The sequence below is a fragment of the Thamnophis sirtalis genome, unplaced genomic scaffold, assembly GCF_051295495.1.
Source record: "Thamnophis sirtalis isolate CommonGarterSnake01/CBP01778 unplaced genomic scaffold, rThaSir2_p1.2 scaffold_1, whole genome shotgun sequence".
NCBI classification, from domain to species: Eukaryota; Metazoa; Chordata; class Lepidosauria; order Squamata; family Natricidae; genus Thamnophis; species Thamnophis sirtalis.
Window position 1 is genome coordinate 3,033,592 of NW_028261381.1, and position 13,410 is coordinate 3,047,001.

Consider the following 13,410-nt stretch of genomic DNA (forward strand, 5'->3'; position numbering starts at 1 on the left):
TCTCTATTTGAGAGACCGCCTTCTGCCAATTACCTCCCTGCGTCCCATCAGATCGCATAGAGTTGGCCTCCTCCGTATTCCATCCGCCAGTCAGTGCCGACTGGCGACTACTCGGAGGAGAGCCTTCTCTGTTGCGGCTCCGACACTATGGAACAATCTCCCCGTGGAGATTCGTACCCTCACCACCGTCCAGGCCTTCCGCACAGCCCTCAAGAACTGGCTAGCCCGTCAGGCCTGGGGATAATCTTATTTTCGCCCCTCCCGAATGCTGAGTGAATGTTGAGTTTTACTGTCTAATTTACTTTGTGCACATTTCTTTTTGGTATTGTCCTACACTCCCCTTCCTTTTTTGATTGTAAGCCGCCCTGAGTCCCCTCAGGGAAAAGGGCGGCCTATAAATAAATAAATCTACAATCTACAATCTAAAATCTAAGCAGCGCACCAACACTCAGTACTTTAATTAGACAAGAAAAAAGAAGGAAAACTTTAAAAACACAATGATTTATGTATATGACAGACCATTTGACAATATTCAATCATTTTAATGCATTCATCAGCAGCCTATTCAGTTCTACAATTCTAAAATAAATAAATAATAAATAATCCAACCACAGAAAAACCAGTAATTTAAACATGCAAAAATCAAACACTTTTCAAATAGCACTGATTTGAATATTATGTTATCATTGTTGAATGGTTCGCATCACCCCACCAAAATATGGGAGAAATATGAACGAAAGGCAGCTGAGTGAGGAGGTGATATAAAAGAGACAACTTGCAAACAGGAAATCAGTTTTTGCATTTACTTCGTTACTTTCCCCTGCGCTTCTTTTGGGATCATTCAAAAAGTAAGGCTGGCAATTCAAGAGGTATAGAGGAGCAGCAAGCAGAAGGAGGATTAAGTACTGTATTTTTCGGACTATAAGACGCTGAAGACTATAAGCTTTAGCTTTAGAGGAGGAAAACAAGAAAACAAAAATCTGCCTCTGCCTCCCAGCATCCATCCGGTATTTATCTGGCTAGTGTTCTTGCAGGAAACAGCAAACACCCTGGTCAGGTTCAGCAGATTATCGCAGCCCCGTGGCTCATCGGGGTTCCGCTCCATTGCACCCACCACCGGTCAACGGAGCTGAGCTGCCGCCGCCGCCGCTACCAGGGAACACTGGAGCCTTCGCTGCCAAGCAGTTGGATTGGCCTCCTGAAATACTACCGATCAGCTGTTCTAGGCGGTGGGATTGCCACTGCCGATTGCTACAGCCTAAAACAGCTGATCAGTGGTATTCCGAGAGGTCGATCTAACCACCGATCAGCTGCTTGGCAGCAAAGCTCCAGCGTTCCCCAGCAGCGGCGAATAGCGGCAGCAGTGACAGGCAGTGGTGGCAGTGAACTCCCCTCACCCACCGCAATATTCGCTCTATAAGAGGACAGACATTTCCACCCATTTGGGGAGGGTGGGGAGTGCATCTTGTACTGCGAAAAATATGGTAACTGTTATTCACCTATTGTTCCCCTTTCCAGCTCCTTGTTGGCATCTTACATTCTCAGTGGTAAAATGTGCTGCCAAATATTTACTTTAGCTTTAGATTGGCTTTACATATAAGATCGCACAGGGTGGGCCTTCTCCAGGTGCCATCAGCCAGACAATGTCAGCTGGCGGCGCCCTGGGGGAGGGCCTTCTCTGTAGCCGCTCCGACCCTATGGAATGAACTACCCCCAGAGATGCGGACCCTTCCCACTCTCATGGCCTTCCGAAAAGCTGTCAAAACCTGGCTATTCCGGCAGGCCTCAGGCTGTTGACCTCACGACTGAGGTCGAGCCCCGATTAGACTGGGTGCATGATGTGCTTCTTTTAATCTGCTTTCCTCTGTTTGTTTTTTAACCCCTCTTTTAAAATTTATTTTCTGTAAGCCGCCTGGAGTCCTTCGGGATTGGGCGGCCTATAAATTTAATAAATCCAATCCAATCCAAGAAGGCATCAAAAGATTGTTTCAATTCTATAATTCTTGTATGAGAGATTTCTGCGAATAGAGCTAAAGTTTTACGAATGAAGGCAAATATTCATGTCCCAGGATCATTTTGCAGGATTCAATCTGGATCGGTCACTGGGTCCGGAGTCTTCTGAAGTTTCAGACACATGCTAACTCATTGGTAACCTCACATTGCACTGAACAAGGAATAAATTCAATTTTGCAGCTACTAAGATTGTTGGATGGGCAGGCACAAAAATAACCAGGGAAATGATTGAAGCCTGGAAAACGGCCCCCTTGTCAGTCAACAGGAGTGCTGATTTACCACCAGCTTATCAAGTACTTAGGAGGTGAGGGCTTGGTAGCACAAGGAAACAACAGCCAAGGACTTAATAGCCAGCCATCAATACTTCAATCAACATCTAAAAAAGCCACACAGAACAGGCAGCATATCAATACCACACAGAGGATAGCCCAAAAGACACATTCTGCTAGAGAGTTTCCCTGAAGATAAATAAATCTGAAAGCTCGGAAGACTAAACCTCTCATCCCAGTGACTGACACAGATTACAGCTAAAGTACATTCTGAGTAATCTTGATAAGATTAATAACAGAATACAGAGTTGGAAGGGACCTTAGAGGTCTTCCAATCCAACCTTCTGCTCAAGCAGGAAATCCTAGACCATTTCAAGCAAATCGTTGTACATTTTGAATGAAGGTTATTGAAATCTTAGACCATTCCTGTAAAGTTTTTTGTTTTACTGAAAGCAAGACCTAACTTTATGTAGGGCAAAATAATTCATATAGTTAGTCCTCAATTTGTTTGACATTATAACGGCACTGAATTTCAGATTTTGCTTCTTTCTTATTAGAGAAACGAGTTTAAAATGTCTGCCTATTTGAAAAATCAAAGGCACTAGTCCAGTGTTTCTCAACTTTGGCAACTTGAAGATGTCCGGACTTCAACTCCCAGAATTCCCCAGCCAGCGCATTCGCTGGCTGGGGAATTCTGGGAGTTGAAGTCCGGACATCTTCAAGTTGCCAAGGTTGAGAAACACTGCACTAGTCAAAGAAGTATACTTGGAATTACTTTTTGAAAGAAAAAAGGGCCATTTATGCCACCATAGTTTTTAGCTGGATAATAAGATTCTAAATGAACTTTGCCAACAAAAAATATTTTGCGGAATTTTCTGGTTTTATTATTTCTATATTAATTGCCACTTGGGGTCTGTATTCCATTTTGAATTTTCTGGTCGTATTATATTATTTATAAAATTTGTCTGGTCACCCAACTCAACTTGGTGATACCAGGTACCTCATAACACAAAAATGTAAAATTTAAAAAATATTTCAGGGCTTTTATACAGTCAAAATGTCATCCATGCTAGGTTCTGACTATAATATAGATATGTGTAGATTTGTAATACTTACTTTGAGAGGAAAAGTCTTCAAGTCAGAATTATATTAAGATTTAGGACTTATTACTCAACATCGCTGATGAATATAGTTTCTTTTTGCTTCCGAATTCTTTTTAAATGTCAGTTGACTCAAAATAACGGTATCTAAATGTTATCATTGTAAGAACCTTTGCTTCTTGCTAACACGCAAATATCATGCAACAAAAAGTCATTATGAAGAGACCAGAGTTCAGATGATGAAGAACCATAATCTCCACTCAACATGATTTTGGATACATTACTAGTTGGAGAAAGTCTCTGGCTAAGAAATCTGTACATGGGTCTGGATTAGGTGAGTCGAAATAAAAGTTGGGATGGCATTTTCACATTTGTAATCCTTTGTCTGCGCCCCGAACTTTTAAAGCGATGCCTCTATTTCCATTTGGTTCGCTTCTTCCTCAAGAAAACATGCATGATTGTTCTGAAGTCTAGAAGGTTTTTTGAGAGAAATACCATCCAGCCTCTTCTCTTCCTCTTCATCAGCCTCTTCCTGAGCCCACTGGGGAATGCAGTCATGTTCAGAGTTGCTCCTAACATACCCAGGCAAGTTTATATGGGCATCATTCTGCCCTGGGCCATTCCTACATGCCTTGCTGGAAACCAGCCTCATGCGGGAGCTGGCACCCATGTGAGCGTGGCTGCTGGTGCTCTGAGTCACGTTAGTGAGGACAGAACCACAGTGAGAATTCCCACAAGGAACAGTCCTCTTCCAGTCCATGGCCAAGTGCCACTTAGCCCATGTCTTCTTGAGTTCAGCCTGCACCTAAGGAAATAGAAAATGTCCACATCAAAAATGCTAGCAAGAAGCTTATCTCACTTTTGCTTAGAATTAAGTTTTTCCTTTAATATTATATTTTCAACTGAATATAGTGCATTCTGCCACAAAAATGTATAGTTTACTGTTCTGACCCCCCTCGTCCTACACCAAACCACGCCGAGACAAAGATACTTCAAGGATTTATTAACACACAGACAAGACGTTGGCAGCAATCCAGCACAGACCAGACCTTGGCAGCAATCCAGCCTGCCAAAATAGCCACGAAAGCTTCTCCAGCTCTAGTGAATACGTTGACTCCTGCAACAAGCGTGTGCACAATCATTCCTTTTATAGTCTTGAGAGGAGCCTAATTACCACCAGATGAGTGCAATTATCTCCTGTAACTGCGTAACTGTTTCTTACGCCTATTAGCTCTCTGTTGCCGGGCATCCAGGACCAACTCCCTTGTCTCCTCCCCACTGGTCCAAGGCTCAGGTGCCTCCTGGTGGCCAACCAGCCTCTCTGCGCCCTGCTTGGAGTCGGAACCCTGCCCAGGGTCCTCCACATCCTCCAGAGCTGACTCATAGGGCCCCTCGCTGTCGGAGTCTGGTAGCAGCTCCAATGGCTCCTGCTGGGCCACAACAGTTTACTAGTGTAGCACACTGTTTAAGGTATTGGATTGGGACTAAGGGAGGCCAGTTTCAGGTTCCCCGCCCCCCAACCAAAATATTATCTGGATGGTTTTAGACAAGTTACTATCACTTCTTAGCCAATAATCCCACAGAGTTATTGTTGCAGATGAATTGGAAGAGTGTATTTACTGACCACTTCTGTAGAGGAAATATGGGATATAATAAATACATTATAATTAAAAATAAATAACAGATAGTGAGTAGGGGACTATGTGTAAAAGAATATGGAGCAGCAGTACTACAGCACATATCATGGGGAAACAAGGGGTCGCTAAGAGCACAAGCTTTGCTGACAGAATTAGTTTCAATTCTATTCCCATTGTCATGAGGATTAGAATTGATTTTAAGCAAAACAAGAAATGCTCCAGAGTAAAAGTTGCATGTATATATTGGTTCTAGTGACTGTGAAAAATTACAAGTCTTCAAAAGAATACTTTTTTGTACTCTGTGCAAATGCTAAGACTAGTAGTTAATGTATTAGTCAGACCTCTCAACTTCCTTTCTATGCCAAAAATAAATCTGAAGAGACAATTAACCAAGTTGAACAGGTATATTAAAAGGGAGAGCTGAATCATAAGCAAGATTCTGATGCATACTTTTGCATCCCACTTATTCTTCTACTTGACCACTCAGTTAAGATGGACATCATTCACTTTTTATTACTTAAATTGTTTGGTTTTTTGTTTTTTTTGTAAAACAGGATCCAATAATACCTGACTTACAAAACATGCTATCACCTTCCATGGCAACATTTCATTGAGCACATAATCACAAATAAAATGCTAGGAGTCAGGGCAACCCATATAATCTCTCTCTCACGCAGAGAAAGTTCCAGTTGACATTAATCAAAGACAGCTCCCATTATGTAACTTTGTAACCAACAAATCCCATTGATTTAAATAAATGTACTCTAAACATGAATAAATTTGGATTTAAACTGTATCTACCTGCCCCGTGCCAGCTCAGTGTAGCGGCGGACGTGATGTGCCGATGCCTGGAAGCTGTCGGGATCTGGATGGGGGTGAACAAACTTGTGCTCAATCCTGATAAGACTGAGTGGCTTTGGATGCTGCCCCTGAAGGACAGCCTAGACAGTCCATTCTTAACCCTGGGGGGTGAAAATTTACACCCCTCGGAGAGGGCCTACATTTTGGGGGTCCTCCTGGATTCACAGCTGACACTGGAACACCATCTGTCGGCTGTGACCAGGGGGGCCTTTGCCCAGGTTCGCCTGGTGCACCAATTGCGGCCCTATTTGGATCGGGAGGCACTTCAAACGGTTACTCATGCCCTTGTCACCTCAAGGCTGGATTACTGCAACGCGCTCTACATGGGGCTACCCTTGAAAAGCGTTTGGAGACTGCAGCTAGTTCAGAATGCGGCCGCGCAAGCGATATTGGGTGTACCGAGGTACACCCACGTTACACCTGTCCTCCGCGAGCTGCACTGGCTACCAATTGGTCTCCGGACGCAATTCAAGGTGTTGGTTATTACCTTTAAAGCCCTACATGGCTTAGGGCCAGCGTACCTGCGAGACCGCCTACTGCCACATACCTCCCAACGGCCGGTAAGATCCCACAGATTGGGCCTCCTTCAGATGCTGTCAGCCAGACAGTGTCGGCTGGCGGGTCCCCGGAGGAGAGCCTTCTCTGCGGCTGCTCCGACACTTTGGAATCAGCTACCCCCAGAGATCCGGACCTTGCCCACTCTCATGGCCTTCAGGAAAGCTGTAAAAACCTGGCTGTTCCGGCAGGCCTGAGGCTGTTGACCTCATTGTTGAGGTCCAGCCATGATTAGAATGAATGTATATGGTGTTGTGATTTTAAACTGTCTTTTTCTTATTTTCTTTTTCTTCTTTCTTCTTTTGTAAGCCGCCCGGAGTCCTTCGGGATTGGGCGGCATATAAATTTTAATAATTAATTAATTAATTAATTAATTAATTAATAAATAAATAAATAAATAAATAAATAATAAATAAATAAATAAATAATACAGTTATGGAAACCTATTCTGAACCTGTAATTATTTGCTTCTTCAGACATGAACATGCGTATATACAACCCATTACAACAGAGACAAATGATATAGTTGCTTCTGCTTACTGTTCTACAGCTAGGAAGGAAGAGATTTAATTCAGGTAAATTAATATATTCTGCAGCAAAGGAGGAGGAAACATCCGAAGAATTCTGAAGTGAAAGATGAAATCTAAATCTGCTTGTCTAGAGACTGGGCAGAGACAAGCAAAACCCAGGAAACCAATAAAAGAGAATATTTGTAGTCATTACCCAGGGAACTCTCATTCTACGCAATCAGTTGGGAGCAGAAAGGTTCTCTTCTCCAGGTGAGCTTTTAGAAAAGGCTAGCTTTGTTTTCCCTTTATTCTTTTGCTGCCCTCTCTGGAGGAGATGGTATTTGTTCCCTGATTGCCTTCAACCAGGTAAGAAATCCATCCCAATTTGGAGAAGAGGTGGAGAATCAGAAAGAAGCAGGTATCCATGCTAATGTTGAACCTTGGCTTTTTCTAGTTTCATTTCGTGACGTTGTTTCCTTACTAGAACAATGGGCCCTATCCAACAATATGAAATTTAAAGTGGAGAAAAGCAAAATTTTACACTTAGGCAGGAAAATCCAAAGGTACAAGTACAGATTAATCGAAACTTGGCTCAAAAAAAAAGTAACTGTGAGGGGGACCTTGGAGTACTAATGGATGATCGCTTAAACATGAGTCAAACAGCCAAAAAAGTGAATGCAATCCTTGGTTGCGTAAACTAAGATAACATGAAGTATTAGTACTGCTTTATAAAACCTTAGTAAGGCCACACCTGGAATCATGCATTCAGTTTTGGTCACCACATTACAAAAAAGATATTAAGACTTTGGAAAAAGTGCAGAGAAAAACAACTAAGACAATTAAAGGACTGGAGACTAAAACATAGGAAGAACAGATGCAGAAATTGGGTATGGTTAGTCTACAGAAAAGAAGGACTAAGGGTGACTGTTGTGGCCCGGCAGGAGCCATTGGAGCTGCCGCCAGACTCCAACAGCGAGGGGTCTTATGAGTCGGCCCTGGAGGAGGTGGAGGACTCTGGACAGGGTGCCGACTCCGAGCAGGGCGAGGAGAGACTGGTTGGCCACCAGGTGGCACCGGAGCCTTGGATCAGAGGGAGTGATCCGGAAAACACTTGTGAGTTGTTTCGGGATGCACGCCATCGAAGGGCTACTCGGCGACTAGAACAACTGCGTAATTATACGAGATGATTACGCTCAGCTGATGCTTATTAAGATCCTCTCCTGATTATAAAAGAGACTGCTTGTGTCACGCCCTTTTGCAGAAGTCAACGTTCACGATTAGGAGAAGCCAACTTGGCGAATTGGTTTGCTGTGAGAGCTTGTTTGCATTGGCCTAGGTTTGTAGGACTTGCAGCCAGAGTGCTTATCTCTTTGTTTATTTTGGGCTTGCAGCCAACGAGAGTCTGGACTGATTAAAAAAGATTCTCTTTTACATTTATTTTGGCTTTCGTTCCTGGACGGAGGAGGGGGGGGTCAGAACAGGTGACATGACAGCGGTGTTCCAGTATTTAAGGGGCTGCCACAGTGAAAACAACCAGTGGCACAGCTTTTGCCTTCAGAAGTTGTGGATACTTGATCACTGGAGGCTTTATCTGGAATGATATGGGGGAGTGATGGCAAACCTTTTTCACCTTGGGTACCAAAAATATGTGCATGCGCTATTGCACCCGCTCACATACCCACCCCATAATTTAATGTCCCCCACACACCATGCCCCCTGCGCATGCATGCATGATGCCCCCACTGCCCCACACATGCGCACACAGCTTTCTTGGAGACTGGGGAGGGCAAAAACGCCCCACGCCCCCCCAGAGGCCCTCCAGAGGATGGAAACGGCCCATTTTCTGACTTCCGGTGGGCCCCGTAGGTCCATTTTTTTTGCCTTCCCCAGGCTGTAGAGGCTTTCTAGGAGCCTGGTGAGGGCAAAAAACGGCCCAACACGCAAACTGGAAGTTTGGGAACGGACTTCCAGGTTGCCTGTTTTTCTCCCTCCGGAGGCTGGAGGGCAAAAAACAGCCCAATGCGCAAACCAGAAATCCGTTCCCGAACTTCCGGTTAGCGTATTAGGTGGTTTTTCACCCTCCGGAGGGCAGAAAATGGCTGAAAATCAAGGCGGAAAATCAGCTGCCAAGTGCGCGCGTGTGCCTCGCGTGCCCTCAGAAATGGCTCTGTGTGCCACCTGTGGCACGCTTGCCATAGATTCGCCATCACGGGAATAGGGAGGTTGGACTAGAAGACCTCCAAGGTTCCCTTCCAACTCTATTCTGTAAATAAACCTGTTTTGTTCTAAGCCATCCTCCTTTTTTATGCCTGAAAAATGAATTATGAATTACGTCCCAAAGGTTTTTTTTAGGTATTTTCCTTTTCCCTTTCTTCCAATCATTAGCTCCTTGATCTTAACATTAAGCAAGGCGTATTTCTAAGGCTCAGCAGATTCATTTTTGATAGCAAATTTAACCTACTGTACATCCCAGCTACTCTGCTAGCTACTGAAAGGCTAGCTAGCCACAAACAGAGGTAGTTTTCCATGAACATCACCTTGAAATTAGGAGATACAAACAAATTTTCTCCGTAGAGAAAAGACTGTTGGGAGAGTGTAACATGGGGGCGGGGGAGAGAGAGAGAGAGAGACAGAGGAGAAATCCCTGTGCACAAGTATGAAAATACATACATACACACACACACCACATTCCAACTGCACCTCCATTATCCACTAGAAACTTACCTCTCCATTACAGTAGCAATAGATGATAGAGACAAAAAATCCCTGAAGGAGGAATTGAGAATAAGAATTTAAAAAGGAACGTAATTATCGTTACCTTGACCCAAAAACTAAATGAATATGAATATATGAATATATTTCACAATAAAAATCTATACCTATAGCATGGACCAGGTTTATGGTGACAGAGTTAGAGTTAAGGTTATTATTGTTATAAGGATTCAAGAATCTGGACTACGACTACCATTAGGCATTATTGTACAGATTATTGTACAAAGAGCCGAGATGGCGCAGTGGTTAAATGCATCACTGCAGGCTACTTCAGCTGACTGCAGTTCTGCAGTTCGGCTGTTCAAATCTCACCGGCTCAGGGTTGACTCAGCCTTCCATCCTTCCGAGGTGGGTAAAATGAGGACCCGGATTGTTGTTGGGGGCAATATGCTGACTCTGTAAACCGCTTAGAGAGGGCTGAAAGCCCTATGAAGCGGTATATAAGTCTAACTGCTATTGCTATTGCTATTATAATAAAGTTATAGCTAAGGTGAATGTTAAAGTTTATAGTTAGTATTGACAGCAAGGTTAAGTTACAGTTGGGGTTAGGTGCTTAGTTTATATAAGGTTTAAGGCTTATTATTTGTTTTTACGGCCAAATTTTAGGGTCGAATTAGGATTAGGTTTGGCTCAGGTAGGAGATAGGATTAGGTGGATAGGAATAGGATTAAATAGTTTTGGTAAGGTTTAGATTTAGTGCTAGATTGTTGCGTGTAGTTAGAGCAATATTGGAATGAGCATTAGCCAAATGCTAACAAAATCTAGTATTATTAAATTAGTGTTACAGTTTGGCAAGGTTTAAAATAGTACTAAATTAAGGGTTGGATAATATTGGTGTTAGGGTTCATGTTTACTACCGTATTAAGGTTAGGGTTAGGGTTAAGGGTTAGGTATTAAGGTAGCAGTAGAGTTTTAGGGTTAGTTCTGCTGTTAGTGTTAAAAATAGTTTTAAGATTGATTTAGTAATGGCTTTATAATGTAAATTTAACATTTTCATTGTGTGGGTAACAGACTCCTATCACCTGGCCTGGCTGGGTTTTGTTTTATTTTTGAAGGTATAATGATCAAACATTAATAGAAAGAGTTTGTGAAAGATTTAAGATTGGTTTGGGCTTTATAAATGCCCTGGGGAAACTAGACTCAATAAATTTTGTAGTATAATGCAAGCACATAATCTCCTTCTTTTAAGAAAGAATGTGTACAAGATTTGCAATGTGTTACTATTAGTTCTTAGATTTGTTAAAACCCACAGCAAGAATATAGCTTTATCCGTAAAAGGTATCTTCTTAAAGATACCATTCCACTTTGTCAGTCTAGAAATAATTTTACAGTGATCTTCAATGATCAGGTGATGCAATGGAAAAAGTGTAGAGGAAACAGAAGAAGAGATTCTGAAATGTTATACATTTATACATTTCATTTCAAAATAAATTTAATTAGCAGATTTTGATGGAGCATAATAATTTCTGTGTCATATAATATATGTGGGTATATACATATGTTTGTGTTGTATTTATGCTGATAAATAAATAAAGGGAGACTAGTATAGATCTATTTCAAGCTATTTAGCTCTCATCAGGTAGCCATACTTTTACTGGGATTAGAACCTGGGCTGTATTACATTTTAGGCAGATGTGTTAACCACTAAGCCACAAGGTTCTCCTCCTTTATCAGCTGAGCCAGGGAAATCGGTATGTATTTAGTGTCACAACCCTTGGTATGCCCAAATTTGTGACACTAAATACATACCTATTTCCCTGGCTCAGCTGATAAAGGAGGAGAACCTTGTGGCTTAGTGGTTAACACAATTGCCTAATGTAATACATCACAGGTTATAATCCCAGTAAGGGTATGGCTAGCTGATGAGAGCTAAATAGCTTGAAATAGATCTATACTAGTCTCCCTTTATTTATTTATCAGCATAAATACAACACAAGAGAGACCGCCTTCTGCCAATTACCTCCCTGCGTCCCATCAGATCGCATAGAGTTGGCCTCCTCCGTATTCCATCCGCCAGTCAGTGCCGACTGGCGACTACTCGGAGGAGAGCCTTCTCTGTTGCGGCTCCGACACTATGGAACAATCTCCCCGTGGAGATTCGTACCCTCACCACCGTCCAGGCCTTCCGTACAGCCCTCAAGAACTGGCTAACCCGTCAGGCCTGGGGATAATCTTATCTTGCCCCTCCCGAATGCTGAGTGAATGTTGAGTTTTATAGTTTAATTTACTTTGTGCACATTTCTTTTTTTTGTATTGTCCTACACTCCCCTTCCTTTTTTGATTGTAAGCCGCCCTGAGTCCCCTCAGGGAAAAGGGCGGCCTATAAATAAACTACAACCAACCAACCAACCAAATACAACAAAGGCAACAGTAAAAAAATATTGGGTTTCTATCTGGATGATCTCTTGTGACGAGCCGATAGACAGAGATAGGAAGCAGTAGGCTTTCTCCCATATTTGGGCATACCAGGGGTTGTGACACTAAATACATACATATGTTTGTATTTATTTGCCATATGCATGTAACGTATATTGGAGGTGGTGACTCTCTGAGAGCTGTATGCAACAAAATTTCATTTGAACATATGCTGATTAGTGTACAAAGTGACAATAAAGTTATTCTATTCTGTTCTATTCCTCCAGGATTGTTGCATTTTTCATTCATGCAACAGAGATTGGAAAGCAATAAATGTTATGATCACTGTGCTGAGGCTGTATTTCATTTGCTTTGCCCCAAGGACTATATTGTTTCATAAAGTAGGCTCAGTGCTCACTTCACATCTTTAATGCAAAAGATTTTAAGTGCAAATACTGCTAAAGAATCTTGGATCGTCACATACAGTGCATATAAAAGATTTTTTTTTAAATAAACTCCACCGATAAATATTTTTTCAGGGCTTTCTTGTGCCAATCCTTTGAGAAAACCACAGAAGGATATTGTGGAGCTTTAGAAGCAAACAGATTTCTTATGACATGGGATTTGAGAACGGCAATCAATTTTGCTACAATTGCATATCAACTCCTGTGGTCATGTTGTAGAAAAAACAGGACACACAAGCCAGCTCTTCAGGGAAGGAATAGTTTATTGCACAAGTTCAGAGACAAAGGCCTGAACCCTCTAGTGACAGGCAGGCAGGAAATCCCTTATATAGTTTATCGCGTTCAGATAAAGCCATCCGTTAGTTTTGGAAACACCCCTCAAGATTTGCCCTTGGGTTACAGCAATATTATATCTACGGGAAGTTATAATGCATAGTCAGCTAACGGAGCAGAGTAGCTCGTATTTTGAGGAAGTTAAATGTGTCTTCCAGACAGTCAAGCCAGCAAATACATTAAAATAGAGACTTTGCTTCAGCAGGTTTCATGTGCCTCTAACCCGGGTCTAACCTCACCATGTCCTAAAAGCAAACCTTTGCAATTTCTATATATGAACAGTTAAAGCGTAATATCATGAAACCCTAGTTTGGTTCAGGCTTAAGGCCTACCTTGGTTCAGCCTGCCACCTCAGTCAAACTGAAAGATCAAAAGCTAGCTACATCTGGAGAACTATGGGGGATCTGGTGCTTCTTTTATGCAGCATCTTCAGCAGAAAAGAGGAACAAGAAGCCCTTGGAATCATCTCTCTTCCTAGTCTTATCCAGAGGACTTTAGGATTGCTTTTCAGAGTTTAAGAAATGTGTGCAGACTAAATTGCA

At 42.4% G+C, this 13,410-nt stretch overlaps 1 protein-coding gene across 1 annotated transcript in view; it reads right to left on the reverse strand.

The window, feature by feature from the left end:
* Positions 1-3,461: 3,461 nt before the first annotated feature.
* PTH2R (parathyroid hormone 2 receptor) overlaps positions 3,462-13,410 on the reverse strand; it is a 56,058-nt gene continuing 46,109 nt past the window's right edge. The window contains exons 12-13 of the mRNA XM_087706626.1: positions 9,669-9,710; positions 3,462-4,187 (exon numbers count right to left, since the gene is read on the reverse strand). Of these exons, the coding sequence (XP_087562752.1) occupies positions 3,783-4,187; positions 9,669-9,710 (447 nt within the window). The 3' untranslated portion in view covers positions 3,462-3,782. The remainder of the gene's footprint in view (positions 4,188-9,668; positions 9,711-13,410) is intronic.